This window comes from Falco peregrinus, chromosome 5, assembly GCF_023634155.1.
Source record: "Falco peregrinus isolate bFalPer1 chromosome 5, bFalPer1.pri, whole genome shotgun sequence".
In the NCBI taxonomy this organism is placed as follows: domain Eukaryota; kingdom Metazoa; phylum Chordata; class Aves; order Falconiformes; family Falconidae; genus Falco; species Falco peregrinus.
In genome coordinates, this window is record NC_073725.1 from 37,744,973 (window position 1) to 37,772,710 (window position 27,738).

At 45.6% G+C, this 27,738-nt stretch overlaps 2 protein-coding genes across 10 annotated transcripts in view; one reads left to right on the forward strand and one right to left on the reverse strand.

The window, feature by feature from the left end:
- Positions 1 to 2,025: 2,025 nt before the first annotated feature.
- Positions 2,026 to 21,094, forward strand: LOC101913744 (serum paraoxonase/arylesterase 2). Of its 3 annotated transcripts, none has more exons than XM_055803604.1 (10): positions 2,026 to 2,168; positions 6,175 to 6,245; positions 10,822 to 10,877; positions 11,803 to 11,968; positions 13,088 to 13,214; positions 14,011 to 14,211; positions 14,585 to 14,666; positions 15,188 to 15,316; positions 16,260 to 16,428; positions 20,827 to 21,094. In XM_055803604.1, exons 1-9 carry the CDS (start codon positions 2,095 to 2,097, stop codon positions 16,416 to 16,418), a joined length of 1,065 nt encoding a protein of 354 aa, XP_055659579.1. In that variant the 5' UTR covers positions 2,026 to 2,094; the 3' UTR covers positions 16,419 to 16,428; positions 20,827 to 21,094. The 3 variants fall into 3 exon arrangements, with proteins under 3 accessions (XP_055659579.1, XP_055659580.1, XP_055659581.1); XM_055803605.1 differs by lacking the exon at positions 20,827 to 21,094 and adding an exon at positions 20,389 to 20,599; XM_055803606.1 differs by lacking the exon at positions 20,827 to 21,094 and adding an exon at positions 19,539 to 19,649.
- The window catches only part of PPP1R9A (protein phosphatase 1 regulatory subunit 9A), a 146,354-nt gene continuing 139,680 nt past the window's right edge, over positions 21,065 to 27,738 (reverse strand). For all 7 annotated transcript variants that reach the window (XM_055803598.1, XM_055803602.1, XM_055803601.1 and 4 more), the window contains one exon: positions 21,065 to 26,823. In XM_055803598.1, coding sequence (XP_055659573.1) covers positions 26,611 to 26,823 — 213 coding nt within the window. In that variant the 3' untranslated portion in view covers positions 21,065 to 26,610. The remainder of the gene's footprint in view (positions 26,824 to 27,738) is intronic.

Sequence of the window (27,738 nt, forward strand, 5' to 3'; positions counted from 1 at the left end):
AGCCACTTAAATACTACCTTTTATATTCTCTCAGCAAGTTGTCCCACCTCCCTCTATTATGAGCCAGGAGAGAGGGAGAAGGAAGGAGGCTAAGCAAGTGTCCTACTTCACCCATGCTTCCTATAATGGAATAAATACACCCTTGGACTTGTTTACAGAGAGCTTCTTTTCTTTCCTTGTCTCAGTGACTATACTAGAATAAGACTTATCCCACCTCCCCGTCCTGCTCACTTCCTCCTCTCCCAGGCTTGGTACATACCCCTCTACAGCCAATTACATGCTCACAACTCACACCTGCTTTTACTCATTACACGGTGTGGCAGGACATCACTCCCAGCTCTCTCCTGAGTGCCCCAAAGGCAAAGAGCTCAGGGGAATTTGTAATAGACTGAAGAGCAGCCCTGTGTTTTCTGACATTGCTGCAGCCACTTGGCCAGCCGGTGGGGTGATGGGGGACAAAGCGGCAGCAGGTGCTGACAGTGCCAACGGGCAGACCCCAGGCTGGCTGGGATCGCGTTGAGGAGGCAAGCTGCTGAGAAAGCCAGGCTCTTTCTTCAGTCGAGGGTGACTTGACGAGCAGAGACTTCAAGGGAGATTCACTACCTCTACCTTCAGCCATCTGCAGGGCAGATTTCTTCACTTGAATTAGTCATTGCAGGCTCCTTTCCAGTGAATGCAGAGAAATTGCTACTTCTTAGGGAAGATTTCTGTTTTAGGCACCTTTCATATGAATTGCTACCTCAAAGTAACTTCTCCTGCCCTGACTGTACAGGGTGCCTGGGTGGCTTGACATCAGTGAAAAATATGGCAAAAGCACAACTCACTTCAAGGGAAGACGGGAAAGTACTTAAAAGATACATCTGCTAAGAGTTACTAAATAGGTAAAGCTCATGATACTGAGCTGAAAATAACTAGCAGCTGGGAAAGAAGCTTGGGGGATTTATCCAACTTGCCTCCCATTTCCTTACTCTTGCCTAAGCCCCTGCCTACCACCTCTGTTGGCCGTTGAGCTAGATGAACCCTTGGTCTGACACAGTGTGGCCACTCTTGCAGTCTTACCACCGGCTCTGATGTCTCCATCTCCCCTGTAGACATTTACATTTTATTAGAGGAATTACACCCATCTTGGTCCAAAACTGAGACCCAGACACCAAGCAGTATGTGCTCTTGCAAATTAAACTGTGGTGTAAATAAATAAATTAAAAATACTATGCCAGCAAAGCGGTGCTGCAGCAAGTTGAGATGAGAAATCGCTCTTGCATAAGCCGGCAGAATTTCAGGTTTTTTGATCACGGGTCAGTCTATAGGACATGGGGCCCTCCAGCAGCAGGCAGGGCACGGCTGTCTCAGGGGGGAAAAGGATCTTTGCGCTGGAGGTAGCAGGGCTCACTGAAAGAGCCTTAAACTAGATTTGAAGGGGGAAAGGGATAAAACTGGGCTTGCTAGAGATAAGCCTGGGGGCGGCCCGCCGATGTTTGAGGGACAGTGTGCTAGTGGGAGCCTTCGGTGCGCCATCGCATGGAGGCAGGGGACAGAGAGCCATGCAGCAGCAAAGGCATAAGGGTTGTTGGTGTGTTAGAAACCATGGAAGCATCTGAGAACGGTCACATAGAAACCAGGGCTTCTCCAGCAAAATCTGGGGAGGGAAACTTTGGTGTTAGTGCACACATATTAGCATGTATGTCTCAGTATAGGGGTGTACCCCGAGTACCTCTACATCCTGCATCAGGCAATCTTTGTCTAACAACACACGCGGTTTTAGATAACTTGGTTTTGGTTTTTTTAATGACAGAATCTGGAACTCGGTCCGCTGGCCTTTGCCACGGTGCTGCACCGCGGAGCCTGCAGCGCGGCACCGCCGCTGCCTGCTCCTGCCCCCGGAGCCCGGACGCGCAGCTCGGCGGCGGGGGCCGGCGGGGCCGTGCCTGCCGGGGTAACGCGCTGCCGCCGTCGGCGCGGGCGGCTCCGCTCGGGGGCGGGGGCCGTGCCGCCGGCCGTGTGCGCCGTGCGGGGCCCGGGGGCGGGCCGGGGCGGCGCGGCGGGGCGGGCCGCGGCGGAGCCGGGAGCCGGGAGCGGGCAGCGCGGGGAGCGGCGATGGGGAAGCTGCTGGCGGTGGCTCTCGTCGGGATAGCGGCAGCCCTGGCGGCGGAGCGGCTGCTGGCCTTTCGGTGAGGCGCCCGGCACCGCGGGCCGTGCGGGGAGGGGGCGCCCCGGGGGATAACAGGGGTGCGGGCAGCCGGGGCTGCGGGGAGGCCGAGCGGGAGGGGTACCGCGGCCGCGGGCCGGGGCTGAGCCCACCGTGCTGGGGGAGGGGGGCGGCGGCGGGGCCGAGCCGGACAGGGGGTGGTGGGTGCCCCCGCCGGGCTCCGGGCGGGGGGCGCTTCAGCTCCTTGTCTGGGGCCGGACTGCGGCGAAGAGCTGCCCCCGCACGAGCACGGTGGCGGCCGGCGGGGAAGGGCTAATCATCAGCATCACCATCATCCCTATCATCACCACTATCGAGGGAACCGGTTTCCCCCGGGAAAGAGCGGGCGCTGGATTGCTCTGCCGTGCCCTCCGCATGCTCCGCCAGCCATAAACTAACTCCAGGAGCGTTGGTCCAGCGGCAGTGCACTTTGCCGTAAGGGGGGTGTGAGATACTCCCCAGGAAGATGCTGGGGTCAAAGAGGCCAGAGGAAGAGGGTGCCCTGTGGCGGGGGGCGGCTGGTACCTCTGTTTTTGCAGAGGCTGCACTTAGCAGGGATGTGGCAAAACCAGCATCTGCAAAGTTACCTCATCTCCTGCAGATGGGCCAAACAGCAAGTGCAAATCAGGTTGCCAGAAACTCAAGTTATTTTCTGCTGAAGCTGACCTCCAGGTAGCAACAGCCCCCGTGTACATGAGGTTTCCTCTGAAGGAGCATGGACTTCTGTGATCATAAGTTGGGATCTCACTTGCTGTGAGTGAAAACACCCAGCCATAGCATGCTCCGTATCATATACCTCATACCGTGAGGTGTGAATGTGAACACTGGTGTTACAGTACCTTCTCTCCTTGAAAGCTACTAAACGTGTAACTGATTGTTTCAGGCCAGAAAAGCAATGGTCAATTAGTGTTGCAAAGCAGCTTCATTATGATTTTGCTCATGCCCACACAGACTCCCAGTCCCTGACTCCAAAACAGTGACATCCAACTAATGGATCTTTGGGTAGCTAATTACAGGAGGAGGACTATACTTCCTAGACCCAGCCTATGCCACATAGGTGTGTTGGCGTCTTGCACTGAATCCGCCGCAAGCATTAGTGATAACCATAGTGGTTACAGGATCCTCCTGCCCTGGAGTTGCACAGGTTGGGATGGTGGAGCTGGGAAATGCTCCTGGGCTTTAGTGGGGTGAGCCATTTCAAACTGCTGTGAGTCACAGGGGACCCCATGTCCCCTCCAAATGGAATGAACAAATGCAATAATGGGAATCTGATAAAGCAAAATCTCCCAACAGCAACAGGATTCCCCTGCCTCTGTGGCTTTCGGTGGGTTTTTCCTGTGTGCTGTGTTTTCAACAAACTGCAGTGTAATGGAGGTCTGAAGACAGTTGCAGAGTTTGTAAACACACAATACTGGATAACAAAGTACTCTGAAATAATTTAACACAGCCTTGAGAGGAGAAACTGTGGGTAGTGTTAACCCTTCCCAGGCCCTTCCGTTATCCGTTCCCCCCCAAGAAGGCAGGAGTCCAGCAAAGAGACTGCTGTTCCTTCTGAGTTTGGTGTATTGTGTCTAGATAGTACGACACAAGAATCCATGAAATGCTTAAAAGCTAAGGCTTGAAGAATTATTAAAAACTTAATTCTTCTTTAATCAGGTTGGTTTATGCATCTATTACACTGTTGATAGGTACCAGACGGACCTGAGTAGGACTTGTGCAGCAGAAAACAGGTGAAGAAGTTGTGTGTTACCAACTCACATTGTCAGTTCTTCTCTGAAGAAAGTTCTGAGCTAATTTGTAAAACTTGAATGTGAATTATACCATGTTACAGTTTTCCTCAGAACAATATGCCTTTGATACTGTTGTTCATATATATGTATTTATATATACACGTACAATGTTATCATTTCCTAACACTCTGTACTGATGCGGCACTCAGCTTTTATACTCTGTTCAAAACAGCAGCGTGCTTCCAGAAAAATGCTGACAGTTTGAAAAGAATTGTGAGCAAAACCAAAAATAAGAGGTGATTTTCAGTTCTGTCAGGAAAAAGAACCCCAAAGATCTGGGACTGGTTAGTCTAGAGAAGAGGAAAACTGAAGGAGAGAGAGATGCCTTTGAGTATGCAGCAGGTCACTGCTGAAGGAAAGGGAACGCCTGTGGTTTGTGTCCCCAAAGTGGGATAGTGGGTGGAGGGCTGAAACTGCAAAAAGGAACTGGGTGGGAAAAAGTGCCAAAAAAATTGTCATGCACTGGGGTTGCACCAGCTAGCACAATTCCTGCTTTTTTTGAAGTTGCATCCTGCACAGCTTGCATGTCTGCTGTGTTTTTAGTGTGGCCAGTTAGTTATCTAGGCCATCTGGCTTACTAGCTAAGGCTGCCTGAGCTAGATAAACTGACACATTTTGGAAAAGCCTCTGTATGTGCTGCAGGCTTGTGACCAGTGTCCTTTTGAATTACTCTCATTCCAGCCCATGAAGTGTTTCCCTGGGAATGCTGTCGGGATATTATCATCCCTCATTGGCTGCTGGCTGAGTTCCTGCAGTGCCGTTGGTGCTGGGTGGCTTGCAGTCTGCCCAGGAAAAGCTGATGCAAATAGGAAAGGGAAAAACCCTAAGGAGGCAGCAGTGCAAATCTGGGGCATGATCGCCCCAAGCCACCCTCGGGGTCTGGTGGCTTTGGCTGTGCCGGGATGCTGGGGGTGGGGGGGGTGAGAGGGGACCTGGCAGCCCTCGGGTGCTGCTTGTGGGCTGAGAGCCAGTGCAGTTCTGTCAGGACTCCTGAGCTGGGGGAGAGGGCTTGGGAGAGTTTAACTTGGCTCCTTTCCCTTGCTGTCCTCTGCCCTTTTCACCTTTTTCTTCTTATTTTCTGGCGCTATGTTAACAACCTGTGTCAATGATACAGCATTCAAGCAATTTACAATTCATAATTAAGTGGTTGAAAAGATGCAGGACTGACATACCGCATGGTGCTCAGCTGTATCGCATATTTCCCATATCACAGACTGATACTGCTGTTTAGTTTATGTTTATGCCTAAAACTATAACATAAACAGGACTAGGTTTTGGTATGGAATCTTTACATTCAGGATTTTCTGTGGCTGGAGCACGTACAGCCTCAACGCTTGTGTATGATAGGCATGCAAAGGAGAAACGTTAGTTAAATACTTTCTTTTGGGGAAAAAAAAAAAAAAAAGGAAGACATATTCTGGTACGCTAGTTGACATTTTGGCATAGAAACACAACATATTTTCTATGGCACTGCAGACCAGCATGGTCAAACACAGCAGTTCTGGTAGTGAGGTGCCCTTCATACGGATTTGTAGACAACTTGGAATGCAGGAGATGGAACTTATGCGTGGGTGGTTACCTGTCTGTGCCTGCTTGTCCAGTAAAACACGAACCAGAGATCCAGTTTGGTGGGCACTAAGGAACAAAATAAGCACTGCTGAAGGATAATGCTCTGGTGGGTACCAGAGGGAAGAGAAAGGGAGGGGGTAACTGCTGAAAATAGTACTACCAAGTTCTACCTGATAGGAAATGGGTAGCCTGCCTTGCAACAAGGCTATTGCTGCGTCTGGTGGCTTGGTCACCAGAAATAGCCAGTGGGCTGGGGTAGAACGTTGCCCTCTCCTCACTGAAATGCTGGTCCTAACTGTGGGGTGCTATTGTATTTAGGTGGCTGAAACATGAAGAAAGCATGCCTGTTAGTCCATCATTTGAGCTGTGGTGGGTCATGGACACTTGTTCCTGAAGCTCAGGAGCAAAGTAATGTTCCTGAAATTATTCAGTTTAGGAGAATCACTTAATCCCTGGACACGTGTAACCATCGCAGTGATTTAGAGCGATTGCTGTTGTCAGTTCTGGGTTTTGCTTATTCACTGGTTTATGGATGATTTGTTGCTGCAATATGGCAGAAAATAAAACTTAGTTAAAGTGACGCTAGGAATGTTACCTGTGTGGTGTTAACCCTGCTCTTTCCTCTTGCAGGAACAGGCTCAATGCTTCGCGGGAAGTAGCCCCGGTAACCCTCCCTAACTGCCGGCTCATTAAAGGGATCGGTACGTGCTCACAATAACTGAGTGCTTTGCTTTTGTCCAGCCTTATTTTGTAACTGCTTCTTAAAGCCAACTCTCAAGACTGATCCTGAAAACAAAGTGCTAATTTGGCTTTCGCTTGGTGCTTGGACTTTGAGGTAGGGAGAAACTGCAGGAAGAAAATTCTCCTGAAAAACTAGCTAGTTTGCTGTAACACTTTTTGCCTTCAGTATTAAAAGTTTCTGTTCCTTTTCTTGCAAATGAGTGCCTTGCAAGCACTTCTCCTTTGCTAAGCCACTTAGGAAATTATTTGGCTTTTAAATGAGGGCGTGTTGGCTTTCCAGGCAGGCGCCTACAGGTGGCTGTCAGCTGGTGACATCTTGAAGACGGGATGTGCTGCAAGGGTGGAAGCTTTCAGAGGAGGCCACAGGCATGTGGCAAAGGAGCAGCTGCTAAATGCCAGCCAGGATCTCCTGCCTTAGCACCTCATTTGGCGGCGATTTAGGAGCGGGCTGGTGCTGCACCATGCACGCAGCCGGCAGGAGCTCGGTGCGGTTGTGCAATTTGGCTGTGTGGTTGCACAGGGGCGAAGGGCAAGGGTTCGTGTTTGGCACCTTAGTCTGGTTTGCAAAGGGGTTTAACAGAGTGGCTAAAAAGTTGACTTTGTCCTTCGGGTCATGTGTTTAGCACACAGGAATGTTTCTGCCTTGTTTTTTCTATCCCTTTAGGATAATCAGAGCATAAAATGGATACTTTAAAAATTGATCACTTTTTTTGTGTCTCCCTCCACCCCCCAGATTTTTAAACTTAATACAATCTTAGTGCCTGGGGCTTTTCTCCTCTTTAGTATTTTCAGAAATGTCTTGAATTCTGTTGAAATTTGTCTGGATTTTGCACGTGCAAAAAGTCACTGGATGAGCTTTAAGAGCCTTGCCTTTGAGCTTGCTGGGTCACTGTGTTCATTTCATAAATCTTGCTTCTTCCTTGTGTCAGCCACCAAACATCTTCGTAAAGTCAAATTACTGCCATGAATGAGCATGTGCAGAGTTCCTTTGCCTGAGGTTATGTGCAGAAGAAATTGCACTTGAAAAAACTTTCCAGGTCTTCTAGATTGAGGTGTAATTTACTCATGCAAGACTCTGAATAATTCAGGTTTGATGGTAATGAATATAAAAATAATTTTTGAGTCATTCTTTTAAGCATATCACCACTGCAATCTTTAAAGACTGTTTGCAACGTGACTGCTCTGTTGAGGAAAGAAAGCAAGCTGGAAATCGCAAATACAGTTGTGTTTAATTTCCAAACAATATCTCATTTTGGTGCCTGACATTTACATGGAGATTGAGTGAATTCTGAGAACCTGGCTCTGCTCAGAGGTGGCAGTGGATCAATTTACAGAGCTTCGTTGCTGCTTCTCGCTGTGCTCCTGTAACACTGTCCCTTCACATGGAGCTCTGCACGTTGCCTTGCCTTCACTCTGTCTGCTGGCCTTAGAAAAATTAAAATGCCAAAAATTAATTCAGCAGGTCCAATGTGGCAGAAAGAGAAATAACAAAGGCTTTGTGCAAACTTAAAAGTTGGCATGTTCGTGCAAATGTCTTCCAAAACTGACTTACTATGACTGGAGGGGGTTATATTATTCAGGGAGTCTGAGGAGGCCTAACATCTAGGTTCTGCCTAGGTAGCACTATTCAGACCAGGGGTCTTGCTGTACTCCGATCTGTAAGGTTGTTCCTGTGGGTGACTTTGTACAAGGATATCTTTCTACATGGACATCTCAGCCTCCTGGGCATTTTTCCTTTAAAATTCGATGATAAAGTTGAATAAACAATCTCTCTTTATTTTAATGTTTGAAACAGTTCTTCTGAACTTGTAAGTGGGACGTAGGTAATGATCGGCTCCGAACAAAATAATCTTAAACAATCCATCCTGTATGTAGAAGAACAGGCATCTGGTACAGTCTATTGTAATTATGTTAAAAGCGATGCATCCATAGTAATGGAAACAAACCCAGAGTAAATGGAAAAACTCTCTAGTAGACCCTTTTCTTTCTGCATGATTTCATCCCTTCTGTGTGTCTCTTTTTTTTAAGACTTTGATCTATTCTTCTTTTTGAATATTGTGCAGTGTAGGGATGGATGTAAATATTGAACAAACCCGTAAAAAATTGCAGCTTGTCCTAAACCTCATTCACAAATGTGTAGGAAAGACTATAGTTGTAGAATAAAGAGTATCTTCTGAATTTTATTACTGTCTAATCATGTTAGTGGTTTATAATAAACTAACCACATGTCCTGTGCTAATTCCTAAAGTTCAAGGAGCTATTAAAGAGATTGCTGGAAATACTTGCATCTTGGAACAATTCGTGGGATATAGGCGAAATAGTCACTTGGGTTTGGACATGAAATCCAGGTGGGGTTTTTGTTAGATGCACCTGGGGAACACATCATACTAAGATAAAATAAAGAACCAATAAAATCTTCACATGATCCTATAGGCTTGGTGATACAATTAAGCAATGCAGTGCAGGCAACTGATACCTAATAAATCAGCCCCTAGCTCTCCTGTCCCGTACAGCGCCTGTGACAGCAGCCCAGAGCCCTCCCAAAACAGAGCCTGGGAGCTTCCCTGCAGCCAGCGGTGTGCTTCCATCCCCGCTCGCTGCCTCGGCGGTGCTGGCTCAGCAGGATTGTGCCGAATCGGCATTTTGCTGCTCTTTTGATGGCACTCGCTCTCTTCTACACATACCAGGACCTGGCTGAGAAGTGGCCAAAATGTGCTTCGCTGGGCAGTTTCTTTCAAATTAGTTGGGTGCAGGCGTGTCATCACATGCCTTCCACCAGAAACTTGTGCTTTTTAATTATCTGCTCCCAATTAGCCCGCTCATCTTTCTACTTGGCAGCCTCACTGTTTCAGTAGTGATAAATTATTGTATCTCTGTTTATTCACTCATCAGTGTGCTCTGTCAGTAAAAGCTGTCTATCCGGCTCACATCACTATGGTCATTGAGCTGCTCAGCATGTCTTCGTTATCTTTGCAGCAATCCTGGGAAGTGGGGAATTGCTGCTAACCCTGTCTTTTAAATGAATCCAAACCTGGAGAGACCAAGAGCTGGGGCAAAGAAAAGGAGCTTGATGTTTAAACCTGAGCTTAAAAAAAAAATAAAAAATTTCACACAGGCTCTAAATGTCTCTGGGCACATCAGTGCAGAGGTCTGCCTCCTGCTTGAGCCCAGCTGAAATTCAGAACCAAAACCCAGGAGGTGAGATAATGTGCTGGCTCCCCCGCAAATGCATCTTCAGATCTTTTGCTTTCCAGAAAGCAGGGATGCTCTGCTCGTTAGTGTAATGGTGTGGAGCAGGGGCTTGCTGAGGCTGAAGGAAAGCTGGCACTATTCTTGTCCCCTGTCCCTCCAGGAGAAGTGCCACCACGTTTCCCCAGGGCTGAGCTGGGAAGGAGCTCACCTGGGTGAGTAATCTGGGGATCTGGTTCCTCCCCAGAAGGGCTGTTGGGCAGCCCCAGGATAAATTACAGCCAGGTGAAATTAGGGCTGGGATAAATTTGCTGGGAGTTACTTAAAAGCAAACAATAAACTTAGCTCAAATTTGCAGATCCTTCTTCAGGAGGAGGTGCCAGGGATGGTGTGACCCACATAAGGGATGTGAGTGGTCCATGGCCAGGAAGGAGGGGGTGTGGAGAGATGGGACAAGCTGAGTGGAAAACCTTTATGTTGATGGCTCTGTTAAAGAAAACTGGCAGAACAATTTCCTCCTTGAAGCAAACACTCCCAGGTGGGTTTAATCCAGCCGTCACCTGGAAAGTGGCTTGTGGGGCATGCTGTTTGTGCTGGTGATTGGGAGAAAAGAGGGGAGGCTTCACAGGCGAGCGGTGAAAATGTGGGATGGCAGATGTGCTTCAGCATTGGACTAAAAGGTCTGTGGAGAGTGCTTGATCAAAGCCTAAAATTGCTCTAGTGCTCTTACTAAATGGCTTTTATTTATTTTATTTTCCTAGCAGGGAAAAATATTACAGTAACTGCCAATATTGGAAATGATTACCCACAGTTAGAAGTGCGGTCTAGCTATTAAAGCCCTTGGCTTTTAAAGATGTAGCAGGCTCTCTATCACTTGAGAGCTTTAGGTAAATATTTGGCAATCCATCTTAGTGAAGTGCCCCAGCTCAGCCAGGAGAGTGAGTGCGCACAATTCCCAGAGCTGCCTTATGGAAGCGTGTGGGCTGAATGATGGATACAGTCCTGCCCTGAGAATCTCGGCATCTGTGCTAATTGCTGCAGAACACTATTGTCAAAACGGATGATTCATGTTGTGACACCCTGGGGCACACGGAGCTGGGTGGGAGATTGTCCAGCCACTGTGGGGACACCCTTAAGTCCCCCAAAAGAGGTGAACCCCAGTGCTATTCCCTAACCTGGCATACTGCTGCCTTCTGCTACTACTTTTAATGCAACATGAACTTCATTGCTTGTGCAGTCCTATCAGAAAGGGACAGTCACGAGAGCTGGAATTGTACTAAAAAGGAGTTTTTTTGATGGGAAATGTTTAATGTTGTCTGAAAACCCCTGTTTATCTCTGTCTTGCAGAAACTGGTTCAGAAGACATTGACATACTTCCCAATGGACTTGCTTTCATCAGCTCCGTAAGTGCCCACACTCCCTCCCTGTGCAGGGGCTTGCCTGCTTCCTACAGAGCCATAGGTGAAAATTGCAGGATGGACTCTTTTTTTTTTTTTTTTTTTTTTTTCCTACAAGGCTGGCTGGCTCCGCAGGAGCAGCCCAGGCCTGTGTCAGCTTAGCCAGTGTTTCCTTCCGCTTGCGCAAGTGCACTTCTTGACACAGAAGTGGTGGTGGTGGCACTGACACAGGTATTCTATTGCACTGGCTTAGCTGCTCACGTAACCTGGAATTTCTTTCATGCTGCTTGCTTGAAGAGTTGAAATGTCAAACCTCTCCCTTGTTAAAGTGTGTTAATTCACTACTATTAAAAAAAAATAATTTTGTTTGGTGATTCTGTTGTTCCTGGTTTTTTAGCCTTTAGGACATACATTTTCAAGCTTTTCTTTGCAATCAGGATGGCTAGCGATTAATTTCTAAAGCAAAACCTGATGTTTTCATCTCATGCTCCAGGGACACACATGGACACATAGGGAATGATAACATTACAAAATTCATGCCAGAAATTGTAAGCTGTTGCAGTGCTGCTGTTCCCCGTGGCTTTACCACATTGGACGCAGTCGGTGGTGCCGTACATCCAGTTCGTCCCCACAGCGTATCTGCTTGCAGAGTGGTTTGACACAGCGGGAGCACCCAGCCGGGTGATGGCTGCTGCCTTGGGCATGGCTCCTCGTGCCCCACGCAGCTTGCTCCCTCTGCGCTGGGACTCAGGGCTGGCCAGAGGGAGCAGAGCCAGCCCCTCAGCCTCCATCGTGTCACAGTAGGCTAAGGCAGAGGGACATCCTGATGTCTCCCTGCCAGCCTGAACAAGGCTCCAGCCTTTTCAGCCTGGTGCTGCTTCACTTTATTTTTGTTATCCAAGAATGATTTTCTTAAGTTTTGATTTTACAGGGCTTGAAATATCCGGGAATAAAAAGCCCTGCACCAGACAAGCCAGGTGAAATATTTTTGATGGATTTGAATGAAGACAATCCCAGAGCAGTGGAACTGAGAATCAGCCGAGGGTTTGATCTGGCATCGTTTAACCCTCATGGAATCAGCACCTATGTAGACAAAGGTAAAGAAATCTTTAATTTGAGGTGGTGGCAAATCTCAGCGTAAAGAGCAGAAACAGAGATCCCTTTGCAGCCTTGCATTGCACCCACAATAGCCTGCACTGGCCAGGAGGGAAAAAGGTTTTTGGGCTTTCTGCCTTCACTGGGCTCTTCTCTAAATGTCAGCTGCTAAAGCAAACAAAATCTCAGGCTATCTGAGACAGAAAGATGTCCTATACATCGGAAGAAAAGAGAACATGGGAAAAGTTTGAGGAGTTGAAAATTACACAAAGTTTATTTCACAATTTACCTCTGTCCCACCCTGGGGGCAAGGCTTTTGAAGAGACGCATGCTTCACCAGCTAGTAGTGATCAGAATGGAGCCTTTTGTGGCTACAAAGTAAATTTTTAGAACTCTGTAAATTACCAGAATCTTAGGTACTCTGTGGCCAAGCCATGTTCTCCTCTCCAAGACATGTTCTATGGCAGGCTCTGACTACTAATAAAATAACCTTTGTGCTCTCCTTTCTCTCTTTTTCCCTGTCCTTTCACTGTGGATGTTATCGAGGCAATTGGAAGTCTGCAAATATTAAAAGAGAACATTGCTACAGCTTGACCTGCCTTCCCATGCAATCACCCTTTAAGGGAAGGTGTTGGAAAAATTGGTGGGGGCTGATTTAGGGTCTCACCAGGAGGGCTGAGCAGAAGGACTGCAACCTTACACAGAGTACAAGAGAAGGATGCCCCTTCAGCTCTCTCAGAGTATGCAGCAAAGAAACCAGAGCCCAAACTGGCTCTTCCCAGCTGACGGTGGCTGTTTCATGCAACCAGTCACTATAGTGTGTCGGATTGCAAAACCCAGTGGCTTGGGCACAAGGATGAAGATGTGATTTCTTTCTTCCTTGGTAGAAATAGCAAAACTGTATTTACACGGCAGTGCCCTGTAGAGCAAGCCTGGGAGAAGAGTAGCTGGAGGGCTGGATCCAGTTGCAGTGGCATCCTGTGTTACTCTGGTACTTGCTGTTCTGCCCCTGAAAAGCCATGAGACAAATGCACCAAAGCCAATGTTTGCGCTGTACTAGAGGCTGTGTCAGAGCTGGGGGTGCTCAGCCACATTCAGCTGTTTCCGTTTCTTTTTTTAAGATGACAACGTGTACCTCTTTGTTGTGAACCATCCCCATCAGAAGAGCACAGTAGAATTATTTAAATTCATAGAAGATGACAATTCTCTTGTACACCTGAAAACCATTCGACATGACCTTCTGACAAGGTATTGGAGCCAAATACTGTCTTCCCCCAGCAGAAGAGGCTGCTTTGGTAAAATCCAAAGTTGGATGGTTTTAGTTTTAGGGTATTAACCAGCTTTCCTGCTTCTCTCATTGATTACTTATTATCTGTGTCATCAAAAACTGTGTTTCTCAAATCTCTTCTGTAAATGAGATTTTTAATAGTTGTACCACTGAATCAGTCTTAAGCGCCACTGTGATTGATGCCAGTGAATTAGTTCGGCATCTATTTCTCCTTCTCTCATGTAATCCACTCTTGGGTCATTGCAGATCTGAATCTTCAGATATTCTGTTCTGAATTGGCTACACTGTAAAAATAAACACAGTTTTAGCTTTCTGAGTTTTTTTTGTTGCATACAAAATTTTCATGGTCTGTCCTACTGCAAAATGACTGTAAGATAAACAGAGCCTGATAGATAAAGTTGTCACAACTCCTACCTGATTTCTGGTTTCCACTTGCATGTAACCAAAAGAGAGAAGAATTTGCATGGAGTTATGGACAGGTAGCCAGATCTCTAGCTGGTGCCCTACAGTCCTGTTCAGATCTCAGCACTGCACAGTCCTTGCTCATGTAAAAGGAAATAGAATTAAAAGGGATCTAAATAACTTGGTGTCTATCTGAAGTACCACCTGTAATTGCAACCCCTTTATGTCTATGGGATGACCCTATCCTGGCTGGATTCTGGACACTCCTACAATACTCCTTCATACCTCTCATTTCATTCTTTTATTTACTTTTCTCCCTCTCTTTTTTTTTCTTTTTTTTTTTTCCCCCCCTAGCGTGAATGATGTAGTAGCTATGGGACCAGACAGCTTCTATGCTACCAATGACCACTACTTCTGCGACTTCATCTTGATGTTCTTAGAGATGTTCTTGGGTTTAAATTGGTCAAATGTTGTTTACTACAGTCCAAAAGAAGTTAAAGAAGTAGCAGCTGGGTTTTATTCAGCCAATGGAATTAACATTTCACCCGACAGAAGGTAAGTTTCTCCTTGCCTTAGATTTTGTTTTTTCTCACAAAAGAATCCTGAAATGCTGTTTTGTACACGTGGTACCTCTGTGGTCAAGTGTCTAAACTGGTTCATACAAAGCAAGGCGTTTTGTACGCGGAGTGTTTGTAGAACTGAAGTCATGGTCTTGGTCTTTAACTAGTGGCAGTGTTTGCTGCTGTGCGTGGTACTTTATATGCAGTAAGATCAAAGTTTGCTGCATTTTAACCAACTGATACAGAAATTTGCGTATATTGCTTGCAAGGGTTAATGGGGCAGGAGTTCTGCAAGTGGGGAGCGCTCCACAGTCTTAAAGTCTGTCTGCTTACCCATACAGATTGCTAAGAGGTGCTTTCTTTTGAAGGTACATCTATGTTGCAGATGCATTTGATCATAATGTCCATGTTATGGAAAAACATGCTAATTGGAATTTAACCCATGTGAAGGTAAGGTGCTGCTGTTCCATAAAGAAGAGTCATATGTGAATTTTGGACAGGTTAGTCCCCATGAACGCTTGAGACTTGAGCCTGATCGTGTGGGAAGTTCTGGTCTGGATGGGTTGGCAGAGGTGCTGTGCACCCTGTTACAGAGCTTCATGTCTTGTACCGTCTCGCCAGCAACCAGAGAGGGATCCTTGGGCGTGCGGTAGAGCTGCAGTGGAAGTCTTCCTTGGTCGGTGTGCGTTAGACCACAGAGCACTGCAGTAATCAGCGCAGGCGTGGGTGTGAGAGAGCCAATGGGGGAAGCTTGGAGCAGCAAGCAGGTATCTCCTGGCATAGAGGAGGGGTGAAGCATACTGCGCAAGAAGAAAAATAGCACTGGTGGAGAAAATATTTCTTAAAAAATCAGTCTAAGTTATGTGAGATGAGAGTCTTTGCACAAGTCTATTGGTTATGTTACATTGTGCTTCCAGGACTTCTGATAGCTTTAACTCCTCTCTTTCTTGTTTTTCCTCTGTGTTGAATAGACGCTGCAGTTGGACACTCTGGTCGATAACTTGTCTATTGACCCTCACACTGGTGACATCTGGATAGGATGTCATCCCAATGGGATGAAGCTGTTCTACAGTGATCCTGAAAATCTGCCTGCCTCTGAGGTGCCTTTTGGGAGATGTCACTGGTCTCTTGGCTATGTCTGTGCCAGAAAGTTGCTCTGTTCAGATTCCCCTGGTATAACTTAACTCTGCATTACGTAAGAGAAATGCCTGGCCAGCCTTTACGAAAGCAAAGACCGAGCTGACTTGCAGCTTCTAGCTTCTGCTCTCAAGTGGAAAGCCTGAACAGCGTATGCTCGCTAACAAACACCTATTCAGTTCCTTAGGAGGCAACAGAACAATTTCCACCCAGTAGCTCAGTCATGCTGGACTCATCAGGCTGCTTTCTGTGCAGCTGTGGCCGCACAATCAGATTTTGATGAACTGCGTTAATTACCCAGCCAGCACCTCTTTGCCAAACAAAAAATAATTGACTGAGTGCAAAGCCCAACCAGAAACGTTCGCACTGGAGTCATTTATCTGTGCAAGTGTGGTTCATCAGTAGGTGACACTGTAATTCTTTTTTCCTTCTGAAATCAATGAGGTACTGGCACCAGCGTGCCAGCAGCTTGAGTGCGGGGGGCTGGTGGGTGTCTGTTTGATTTTTTTGGTCTTGTCTGAAGCTCCCTGTAAGTCACTTTTCAAAATGATCATGTTCAATAGCAGTAGATTTATGGTACTTGGCACGTTGTCTGAAAAAAAGCATGAAAATAAGAAGATATTAAGTAACTCTTAGGCTGGAAAAAACCGCACATTCCTAGTGCTGGGGATGACCGCCTGCCTTACTGAGGTGGAGCCTCTGTTGCACAACCACTTAAAAAAAAATCATGAGTCTTCATGGACTATGCGTCACTGAAGCAGAATTTGTGGCCCTATCACAGGATCACTTGGTTGCAGTTAGCAGCAGCTGATCAACCTAACTTAAGTTAACATACTGATGTTCCCTCCATCTCTGGAGGATTTTCGCCCACGGCGTTTCAGCAGATGTATCCCCCTCCTCCGGCAGGTCCTGCGCGTCCAGAACATCCTCTCGGAGGAGCCTACAGTGACGCGTGTCTACACAGACAACGGCTCCGTGCTGCAGGGAAGCTCGGTGGCATCTGTCTACGAGGGAAAACTGCTCATCGGCACAGTCTTCCACAGAGCGCTCTACTGTGAGCTATAGCTCATTGCGGGTAAGATCTGCTGCAGTGGAAAGGATTAAATGCTTTGGGAACTCACTTAGTTTCTGCCAGATTCGCTAACAACAGGACTGTTCCAATAAAAGTTAACTAGAGTCACGGAAATGTATTTTAGCCTTCCTCTCCACACTCAGAGTTCTATGCAATAGTAAAAGGAAATAAAAGGTGAGAAATTAGTTTATTTGTGTAAGGGGGAGGATCCCATGTCAGTAACAAAGGGTAACCTTGAAGTTCAAATTCAGATTAGAAGTGACTAAACCGTCAGACGTTGTTATCTGTTGTGACTGGATTTCTGGTTGGTGGTGGTTTTGGTTTTGTTTTTGGTTTGGGTGTGTGTTGTTGTTTGTTTTTTTTTTTTAATTTCCCTGGAGAAAACTGATTTTGTAAATGAGAATCACTAACTACCAGTGTGGTGTGCTTTCTTGTCACTGACCCCTCGGCTTTCCCAGGGACTGTGCTGAGGGTTCTTCTTCCAAACCTTCCTGTTGGCTTTCCCTCATGCTTCTGAAATAACTGGAAGGAGAAGAAATGTTATTTCAGTGTCATTTTTTCCCTTTTCCTCCTTTAAGCCATTTCCTAACGTTACTTCAGTTTCATAAATTTCTTTTAATCCTACTGAGAAAAGAGGAGGGCATCACTTTGGAGTGGTTTCTTACTGAGTCTTCCAAAGGGAGTTTAAAAAAGGCTTTTTTTTCTTAAAGAGTGGGAAATGGCTCCTGAGCACCTTCAGTGAAAAGTGCATTAGCAGTTACTGTTGTGTCACAGCAAAGGGAGGATTTCTGGGCGCTTTGCCACCATGACTACCCCTGAGCGTTGATCAGCATGTTCTGTGTTTAACTCCCAGCCCGTGTGGAGCCGATTCCTGCTGTGCTCCTGTGCAGCAGGCACCGACTTCACGTTACCCAGCGGCAGTTGGCCATAACGTGCGCTGTGGGAAGACCTATCCAGGTTTCCATCAGTTGGTGGTTTTAGAATGGTGTCAGTAAGCAATCACTTGCAAGAAACTGAATGGAGTGTCCTCTGAAGCTAGAAATCAGTTTTGTGCTTTCCAGTGTGCACAGCAAGGTGCCAGCGTGGTTGAAGCCCCTCTTTGAGCCACCACTTGGTTCCTGGCCTGTGGAGTGAGCTCTTCTTTCACTAGTATAGATGTCCTTACCCACAGAGCAGCTCCTGCTGTTCTTTTTGCCCTCTGAGTTTCCACCTCTGATCACCGCTCTGGTTTTGTGATTGATGCTGACATCCAGCTAAAGGCTCCACGTTAGCAGTGGCGGCTCCCCTGCTGGGGTTGCCGTTGTGCCCTGTGTCTGCTTGCTCTGGCACATCTCAGCAAGTTGGCTGCCCCTCCGAATGGCGTCACCTGGCAGACCTGCCCAGGGCCACCACCCCTCTGCAGCCTTCAGCTGATGTGGTAGTGTTTCCTCGCTGTTCTTCCACCGTTGTGTGGAGAAAAAAGGCAGGCTGCTTGTGAGGCCCGAGCGCGGGAGGAGAAAGAGCCGTTCTCTGGGTGCTAAAGCTCTTCTGGCTTTGCTGTTCCCTCCTGCAACCTGCTTCACCACCAGCCACGGCCCCCTCTAATCTGGAGAGTACATGGCAAGTCCAGTACTTTGAAAACACAGGAGCGCTTCTGCCTACAAGATAGGGCAGACAGCCCACGCCGCAGCCGCCTGAACACTGTGCAAACCTTTGTTTGTCTTTGGGTTTTGCTGCCCTGGCTGAGACGAGGCATGGCTGTGGGCGAGCAGTGGTCCTGAACAGCAAATGTGTGTGCTGGCCTCTTGGCTCCTGTGCCTGGCCTTTCTAACACAGACAAGCCTAATAGCTTTCATCCATTGGTATAAAGGAGTTACTGCTCCTTCTCTGAGGGAAAGGAACAGCTCTAACCGGAGCAAGGAGGTGGTGCCAGGGCTCATGGCTGGGGCTGTGTTGCTGTACGGGAGGGACGGTGCCATCCCCCTTCCTCTGCACAGCTGCTGTGGGCTGTGGGTCTTGTCGCATCACCTCCTGTTCCCAGAGCGTCTGCTCCGCTCCGAGCCCCTGTGCTGCCACCACTTGCTGGCATAGATGCTGCGGTGTAAGGCACATCCCTGGGTGCAAGAAGTTGTGGGAGGTTTAAGAACTGAGCTAGCGACATGTTGGCTCCGTCGCTGTGCCCTGCCGATGCTGGCAGCTTCCCACTGCTGCCATGCCAGAGAATTCTTTCACCCCATGTAGCCATAGCTGTTGCTGGTATCTGTGATGTTTTGTATACAGCTAGCACATGCTGCCGGGGTCCAGCGATGGCTAGAGAGGGAGACCTGAGCTTTAGGGTTAGCCATGGAGCTAACTGACCTCACCTCTTGGGCACGCACGGCCTTGGCCTTACATTAGCGGGTCTGTGCACAAACCGTGTTCCTAGCTCCTCCCCAAAATACCCACAGTGGATCTGGGGACTTGAGCACTGCCCAGGATTTACCGTCAGTTTATGCAGGCGTTGGTGACAGGGACTCATCTGTTCGGATGATGGTTTGAAGTCTTCTGCTGACCACAGCGTGCGGACAGCCCTTCCACAGAGCAGAGCCAGCCCTGAACCAGGGCATCTTTTGTCTCGTCCCTTTGCTGGACTTGCCTGTGGCATCAGCTGACTGCACCAAGCACTGGAGAACATAATTTACAGTGACTCTGGCTTCGCCACACCTCCCTCAGCAACTTCGCTCCCTGCAGGGCATTTTCAGCTTCCCTGGGAAGTGGCATGCTCTCCTACTGTAACCCACGTCCAGCCTTTAGGAACAGACATTGTTCCCAGAGCCCCAGCAGAAAACAATATGCTCTGAAGGAAGTTCTCACAATAAGTAGAGTTTGGGTTATTAACCTGTTTGTGATTAGCCATCAACATCCTGCAGTAGCATTTAAAAATAATTAGTTTAGGCTTGTGCCACTATTTGTTCTCAAGTGTCATCTTCTGAAGAGTTACAGCATTTTGCTGCAGTGGCAGTAACACAGCTGAAACACCAACCAGTCACGCTGCTGGTCCCGATTTACCCACTGGTTCTAGAAGCGTAACAGCCAGCATTTCCCCCCGCAGTGGTAGAAGTAACCCATCAAAACATTAATTTCATTTTTTCCAGTAGCTTAGAACATCTTCAAATGAGCAAATCTACATGTTGTTGGATCTTGTCAACCTTCCATGTTTTTGCTGGTTTTGGCCTTTCAGAAAATAAAGAATGTATTTTCTCGTGTCTGGCTTTTTTCCCCTTTTTAAAAAAACTATTCCTGTACTGAAGGCTTTCCCGGTGGTCTGCCCTCAGACAGAAGCACATGCAGGTGATAGGCCTTATCTTTTCCTAAAGCGCTGGAGAGAGGTCATGGGTAGGACTTAGTACCTGCTATTACTAACAGTAACATTTTGAATTTTAACCTGGGGCAAGGCGGATCGAAGCCTGTTGCCAACCTCCTCTCGGGGCGTCCCAGCCTCGCAGCGCGGAGGTGAGAACTGAAGCTGGACCAGCGTGCATTAAAGTGGCGCTGGGCAGGACAGAGACAGCAAGCGCATGTTTTGCAGCAAAAGCAAGGCTGGGGTACAGGTCCTACCCCTCGGCATGGCATCACCGCCTGATAAAACTCACTGGCAGCCTCAGTGGCAGAAACAGCCGCGGAGGAAGCTGCATCTCGAGCCTGGCCTCCCGATTACGAGGTAACCTGCACAGGGAAAATCCGGGCTTGCAACCTGAGGGGAGCATAACCCATCATCTTTTACAAGCTGTAGAGTCTGGAGCAGTTCTGAGCGTTTCATAAACCAAACTGCAGGTATCTTGAGACAACTTGCACAAACAAGGACATACGTATGGATGGCTCCAGGCTTAAGAAGCTGCTGAGCAGACGGGTTTTTACATGTCAGTTGTGTATTTACAGCTTCTTAATATACCTATTTTAATTAAGATCATTTTATGGATTGAGAATTCTTTTATCTTCTTGCAGGTGGTGGAGATATTAGCAGAAAGTAAGAAAGATGATTCAGCCACTGGGAACACAGACTGAGTTAGCTTAAGAGCAGAGTATTTGGCCTAGATTCTGCCAGATGTAAATCCCCTGAAACGACTACACAAATTGGACAGTCTGTGCCCTCTGCTCTTCCCTAATTTAATGCTTTACTAAAATCAAACAAATAAAGACATACTAAACACGTTCAGCAGAAGAACTGCTCTACTCTGAATGTATAAAAAGCCCATTATAACTACCTGACACTTCAGCCAGGTCTTTTACACGGGCAAACACTGGCCAGCATCAGTGTGAAGGCAGCCTACTTTTACACTGACCTGCAGTAAAAGACCGCACGCTACATTTCATCCCCATGTGAAATGGCCGTTATCCTTCCTTACTGTTTTTTTTTTTATACTTCTTTTTACATAATTACAGATTGTAAATGAGATCCACTCAGAGGCCTGTGAATCATGCCAATTTAGCCAAGAGCTGGGATTAAAATAATCTTTGGCACTGAGCAGAAGGAAGGAAAGAACAAGCAGGGCAAGGTCCATGTCCCCCCGGCCCCCAGTCCGACCCATGCAGCAGCAGCTCTCCAGTCGTGCTCCCCATTCATTCCTTCTGGAATGACCAAGAAATGAACAGGAAAGTGAGGACTCGATACAAATTCTAATAAAGATTCAGGATTTCTCATTTTATTGCATTCGTTGTCTAACAACAATAATACTCATTGGCAAGAAATTTATTTACACTAACAAATTAACTTTAAACCACAAGGCTTTGTTTTTTGTATTTAAACTGTAAGAAAACAAAGGGCCACCATGATGTTTTGTTTTGATGTCTCCCAATAACTAAATATTAACCAAAGTTATTTTGGGGAAAACTCAACAATCTAGAGAAATTCATACCAACCAAGCACAAGAGAACAAGCTCAGACATGGCACTACTGTGTCTTTCATGCAGATGATCAGACACCAAGATGTACAAACAAAAAGTTCAGGATAACATGCACTTCATATACATTTGACCTCTTTAAAAAAAGAAAAGAAAAAGGAAAAAATCTGAAGCGCAACCACCTCTTCAACCATATAAAAAGAAACACTGTAAGAAGCCAATTTTTACAGTGACCACAGTGCATTTTAGTCTTTTAGCTGCCTGGTCTTCTAGCAATATCTAACACTCGTCAGTGACCAGTGAGCTACCGTTGCAGCGTGACTGGAAAATACGTTTTTCAGACAGCAAATGTGTATGGGAGAGCAAACAGTCAGAAAAGGTTCACTGTGCACTCCCCACTTCCAAACGGGCTGGCTGTTCCTTATGTCTGGTGCCCTGGGGTCCCCCTTCCCTCCAGACACTCCTGCTCCCAGCGGTGTCGGTGACAAAGCTCCCACAGAAAGCCTGACAGGCGGCTCAGGCTCCCGGGGTGGACCTGACCTCGGGAGCTGTGATTCCTCCTCCCCTCTCCCTGCTCTGGAGGAAAAAACCTGCCCCACTCAGCTGGCCAGGTTCCACAAACCCTGCGGCTCATTCCTGACACAGTCCAAACTTCCCAAAGGAACATGCAGCTCAAGGCACCACTGCCAAAACTCCCGCTAAGACGCACATTTTTTACATCATTACTTAATGCCGACAGCAAAAGTACCGCTTAGTAACCCCGGTTAGTAACAGAAAGCTCATTATATAATGAGGGATTGGAGGGCTCAATGTCATGACTAAGGTGTCACAGCTTTAAAAACCAGTTTCACAGGTGGAAAAAGTACAGTAAAATCCACACGAGAGGCTAACAAAAGGGACCGTGCCACCTGCAGGTGGCCCACGCCCCACTGTGCTGAGTGGGTACATCCCCTTGGATGTCACTCGTCACCCTGCTCAAAAACGAGCTGCTAAAAGCGCTCCCATAGAAATCAAAGTTAGGGTTAAAAATAATAAGAAGGGTCCCCTTCCTAGAGTACCAACACTCCAACAAATCAATCCTGCCAGTCTCCCACCCCCCAAAAAACCACCTGAGGACAAAAGGCAGAAGGATCTGCAGAGGACCATTCTGTATACGGTTTTAACAAAACTTTTAAAATCTGATCTGCAGAATACATAAAACCCCACAAGAAAAGCATGAGTAAAGCTACCAGCAAAGACAGGGGTACGCACGCTTGCTGGCGAGACCAAGGGGCAGCTCCTCTGAGCTTGCAGACAGCCCTGGGTCCTCTGCCTACCCCATGTGTGCCTACAACCCTGCAGCACCCGCTACCTACGTGCTAACTGCTACTAGTGCTGCGTGAATCTGTATGACTATCTGTGTATGCCCATATGTATGTACACACACAAAGCCATACATAGTTATTTAAAGAGGGAATCAAGCCACAGATCACTTGAAACATTTCTAGAAAGACTGATTTCATCACATTCAATCATTTAACAAAACTAAACCAAAATCATCAAAACTGCTCTGTGCACTCTGCCCATTTGGACTGTTAAAGACTTACAACTTAATTAAACATGTGCTGCTATTAAGGATCTGTTTTTTTCAGTGTTTTGGACCACGACATAGGTTTCCTGAGGTTTTCAAGTGAGGGAGAACACGGAATGAGGGATTAAAAGGGTCCAGCCCCTCTATCACTTAGTCTGATGATGGTGTGGGGGATGTGGCCACACCTAAAAAGAGCAAGATCAGGTTTTCTTTTGCCTTGACAGTATTTTCTCTCCGTAAACACACAGCTAAGAAATCAACAGAAGACACAGTTCTTGAAAACTTCCCCTAAATTTCAGCACTGAGAAACAGTACAGATTACAGCGCAGATGCTGCAAAGAACTACAGCTGGATCTGCACAAACCTTTCCTTCTGATTTTCAGTGTTGTGTTGGTACCTGGAATGGTACTTCTTGGCTGTACCTAGCTACACGATGATCCTCTTCCTTCCTACTGTAGAACTGGATTCTGCACTACTTGCAAGAGTGGCATTTCTTTCTCTGACTCGAAAGCGGAACACAATTCCTTCTCAAAAAATCACACAACATTGCCCAACTCTTAATCACCAGCACGTGAGTCAGGAGGTGAAGGTGGAGCAGCTCAGGAGGACTGGGGGCTTTGATGGAAGCAATGAAGTACAAGGAACCCCGATGCTCGGTGTCAAGCACTTCTGAATGTTAAGGAAAGCTGAGGACTGGCAAGCTTCAGAGGAAAGCTGCTCAGTAATTCTAGTAACAGCTCGATTCCTGCGGTATCCCTGCAGCAGACTGCTCATGGCACAATAGGCAAAAAAATTTAAGAAGTTGAAAAAATGCAAAAGTATTTGCATACACTGAGATACAAAGATGATGAGATTATCTCTTACCTTCGGTGTCATTACAGAATACAACAGGAAAAAAAATTGCAACACAACTTTAAAGGTCCTGTACAACAAAACCAAAAGTTTCAAACTGCTTCACATCTATTATCCAGTGTCATTTCTGCATGTCCCAACAATGAGTTATCATATTTAATAAAAGGATCCACAAGAATCTCTTTTATCACAGAAGGAAGAGCAAAACTCTTGACACTGCTTGGTTTGCCTGCTTTTTATGTGTTGATCAAAAATGCATTTTATGGTTTTATTGTAAATTTAAGCTACTAGGGTTTTTTAAGGTAAGTTTTGGGTTGTTTTTTTTTTTTTTTTAAAGTCTGAGAATAACAAAACAATATTACCACAAAGCAATAAACCCCCTCTGAGTACTTAAAGGACTCAAGCTGAATTAGTTGTTCTGCAGAATAAGAATCTGATTTACAAAGAGATTAACTAGGCACTGTTCTAAGCAGCAAGAATGAAAACTCTGTGTATAATGCCAAGCAGTCTGCTCAGGTTTCTAAGAAAACAACATAAAACAGGGACACCACCTTAGATTACTGTATACAACCATTTAAACATTACTACAATGTAAACATTATTTAAAAAGAAAATGATCACAAAATGCATTTATCAACATTGTATTTAAAATATTAAATTTCCAGTTTCTTCCAGATAACTTCTCTTACTCAAATATAAATGGATAACCTCCTAAAATAACAGAATGCTAGTTTTACGAGGCTGTTAAACATTTGTATAACTTTTCTCCTACAAAAAGCACAGGAAGATTCACTGCAATGTGGAATACTTGTTCGCAGGTGGGGTTTTTTTGCCAGTGGTCTACCTCAAGAAAAATATCACAAACCTTTAGAAATACCAGGATGTATCATTCATGGCAATTTCATTTTTAGATTTTAATAAATTATACATCAAAACCTTGTAGAAATTGGATTTAGAAAGAAAAAGAAAGCTAATGCTAAGTAGATCTGTTGTGTATTAATTTTGCATGACCTAGGCTCTCTCAGTTTACAGGAACATTTTACATGTCAAAGAAATTATTAGGATCAAAAGAAATTTAACTATAAACATTGCACCCCAACTGTTTCAAATCTGAGCTTCAGAGAACTTTACAGACACAAATCTGAACGCCATAAAGTACAGAGCAGAAGAGAAGCCGAGACAAATGAAACCAAGCATCTTCTTCAAAAGAATTCAATACTTGCATTTTTTAGGCTGGCAAATTTTCAAGTTCAAGATTCTAACTTCGCATCAACATCTTAAACAATTTATGGGTTGACATGACTAGATGAAGACTGCAACTTCCAGGATGCACACAAAGGAACTGATGTTTTTCAAATATAAATACTGCTGTGTAGTTAGCTTTTACTATAAAGCAGTAAGCAAATACCTCTAGCTTCTCATTGTGGATATTCACTTGTTGTCTGTCCATTCTTTTGAAGAAATACTGAATATTTTAATATTACTCTTAAGAGGCAGTAACACCGTGCAGTGTGAGCTATACACTGCTTTCTTCATAGTCAAAACTACACAGCAGCCTTCACTGATGGCCTCATGTACCAAGAAAACAAATCTCTGAAGGATGTAATGTGACCACTGCTAAGCCATCAAAACATTCTACAGCCTACGCCCAAAAATTCAGGTTTATGTGAGGATATTCTTTAAACACATCAATCAAACCCGTTAATATATGGCAGCTTTGGACTTAGTAACTGTCACCTCCATGGCAGCATTGATCTTAACAGCAATGTACTGAATTAAATTTTAACCAGAATCCCTCGTCTTCCTCTCTTAAAGTGCACTTCTGTAAAAACTGAAAATCTTCAGCAGACTCAAGTTTGATAATCTTTTCCAACAATAGCTTCATAACAGCACGGCACAAAGCTTATTCTCCCAATGCTTATGGGAGAATGAATCTGAAAAAGTTGTGTTTTTCCTGGGGAAAAAAAAAAAAACAACAAACAATAAACCCAAACAAAATAAGCCCAGTTTCCTGTTCAAAACACATGAAAAAGAAAGCAGAGTGTGCTATAAGAAAGTTGCCTACACACTGGGAGCACAATGAAATTTATACAGATATATACGCTGTGCTCTAGTTAGAAATTCATCCTTGCTCAGATATCTAAAGGATAAATGTTATCCTCAGATTTCTGTGTAAACCCACATAATCATTTAAGGCTTTGCCTCCTTCCTGGATTAACTATTGTACAGTTAACAGAAAGAGTTTCACCTCCTGTCTTTTAACCAGGGGGAATATCGACTCTCCTGTCTTTATCTCCAGTGTATACTAAGAAGTCACTGAACAGTTGTGTTTCCAGAGCAGTATCGCTTCAAGGTACTGATGCAAGATGAAACTTACTCCAGTGATGGAACTGAGTATCCAAACACCATAAACAAGCTGAACTTCCAGTTAGAAAGTTGTCAACTCCTTATCAGACAGAGCACAACTCCTTTGACCCAGCTGAAGAAACATTCACCAATCGATTTGACTGGCCATCCTGTTCAGAAGAGGTGAAGCAGTGGACCATGCTCCTCAACATCATGCTGGTTACTGAAGTGACCAAACACACAGCGCTCAATAGAGAAGAGTAGTTTGAAAGGAAACACCGCCACAAAAATATGAAATCTGTTAGCCGTCAACAACAACAAAACAAACCGAGGGGCTGGGTCGTTTCACATGGCAACAGCAACGAGCGTGAACTGGGTATGAGGGAAAATAAAACTACACAATATAAATTCCCCTAGTCATTCTATGTATAGCCCCATTTCTCTGTACACACTCTTGCGTAACGAATAGAAGAAAGCTGAAGGGGCACCAGAGTGGGTATGAGTTTCTCTTCCCTTGAAGTGCCTCCACTTTCCTCACGCGGCAGCACTTCTGCTTATCACTGCTCATTAGTGCCCTCTGTTGCATCTGATGAAGACTTCTCTGTTTTCTTCGATTTCCTCTGCAGTTGCTCTTGTTCCTTCCTCCGAAGCTTTTCCCTTTGCTTTTCCATTTTCTCTTGAGCTTTGCGAGCTTTCTCCAAGGATGCTTTCATTTCCTTTAGCTTTTTTTTAATGATTGCTCTGTCCTGGGAAGATGTCATACCAAGAGCCTGAGGTAGAGATAACAACATTTTAAAAGAAAAAGAATTTCATACAGTTTGATCTATCACAAAATTTTTCATATTCTAGTAATAATTCTTCTTAGGTAGAAGACTATAACGACTAAACAAACTTGAGACAGACTCAGTTACACTACTAACATGTAATTAATACACTTCTGTGCTACCTTCCATGCCTTCCACTTCTAGAATATTGAAGAATTAGATTTCATTGCCACTACCACTGTTGACATCATTGATCAAATGAGGCAAATAAAGATTAAACTATTTGCCTGAAGTCATCTAAGTCTACATAGAACAAGACTTCCCATTGCTATGCCTTGGTGAAAAGTTCACTTACTCTCTTCTAAAACCCCTAGTTAGTGAAATGTCAGCAAAAAAATTCAGAGAGGAAACACCAAACTTGGACTTGCAGATCTGCTGAGCTTCCCACAGCTCCTTCCTGTAATTATTTTTGACAAAAGTAAGCTCATATTTTCACACAAGAAACAATGAATACTTTATACATCTAAACTATTTAGTTCTAACATAATACGACTGGCATGAGCTTATGCCTTCAGTATCCCATTAATTCATTTTTCAGTTGCTACTTCTGATGTATGTCTATTTACTATACCCTCTGAATCACCCTTTCGCAAAACAGAGCTGGATGTGAAATATGTGCATGCAAATACCACTTATACATGCTGCTATATGATTTAGGCATGCAAATATGGGTATATTACATATACCCAGAGCCTTCACAAATCAAATGCTCTCTATTTCTGAAGCTTCTGAATCCAAGTGCATATGGGAATTTCTTACAGTGTTGCTGTAGCTTTATACTCTGTGTTTATTATTCTAGCCTATCACCACTCGACACACAGGGATTCACTGCTTTCTGGCTGGGTTCTTACTTCCTTTAAG

Excerpts from the sequence above, each read along its gene's own strand:
- LOC101913744 (XM_055803604.1), top strand. The coding sequence starts at position 2,095 with ATGGGGAAGCTGCTGGCGGTGGCTCTCGTCGGGATAGCGGCAGCCCTG. Across the intron at positions 2,169-6,174 it reads GAGCGGCTGCTGGCCTTTCG|GAACAGGCTCAATGCTTCGC; the intron begins GTGAGGCGCCCG and ends TTCCTCTTGCAG. Across the intron at positions 14,212-14,584 it reads AACATTTCACCCGACAGAAG|GTACATCTATGTTGCAGATG; the intron begins GTAAGTTTCTCC and ends TTTCTTTTGAAG.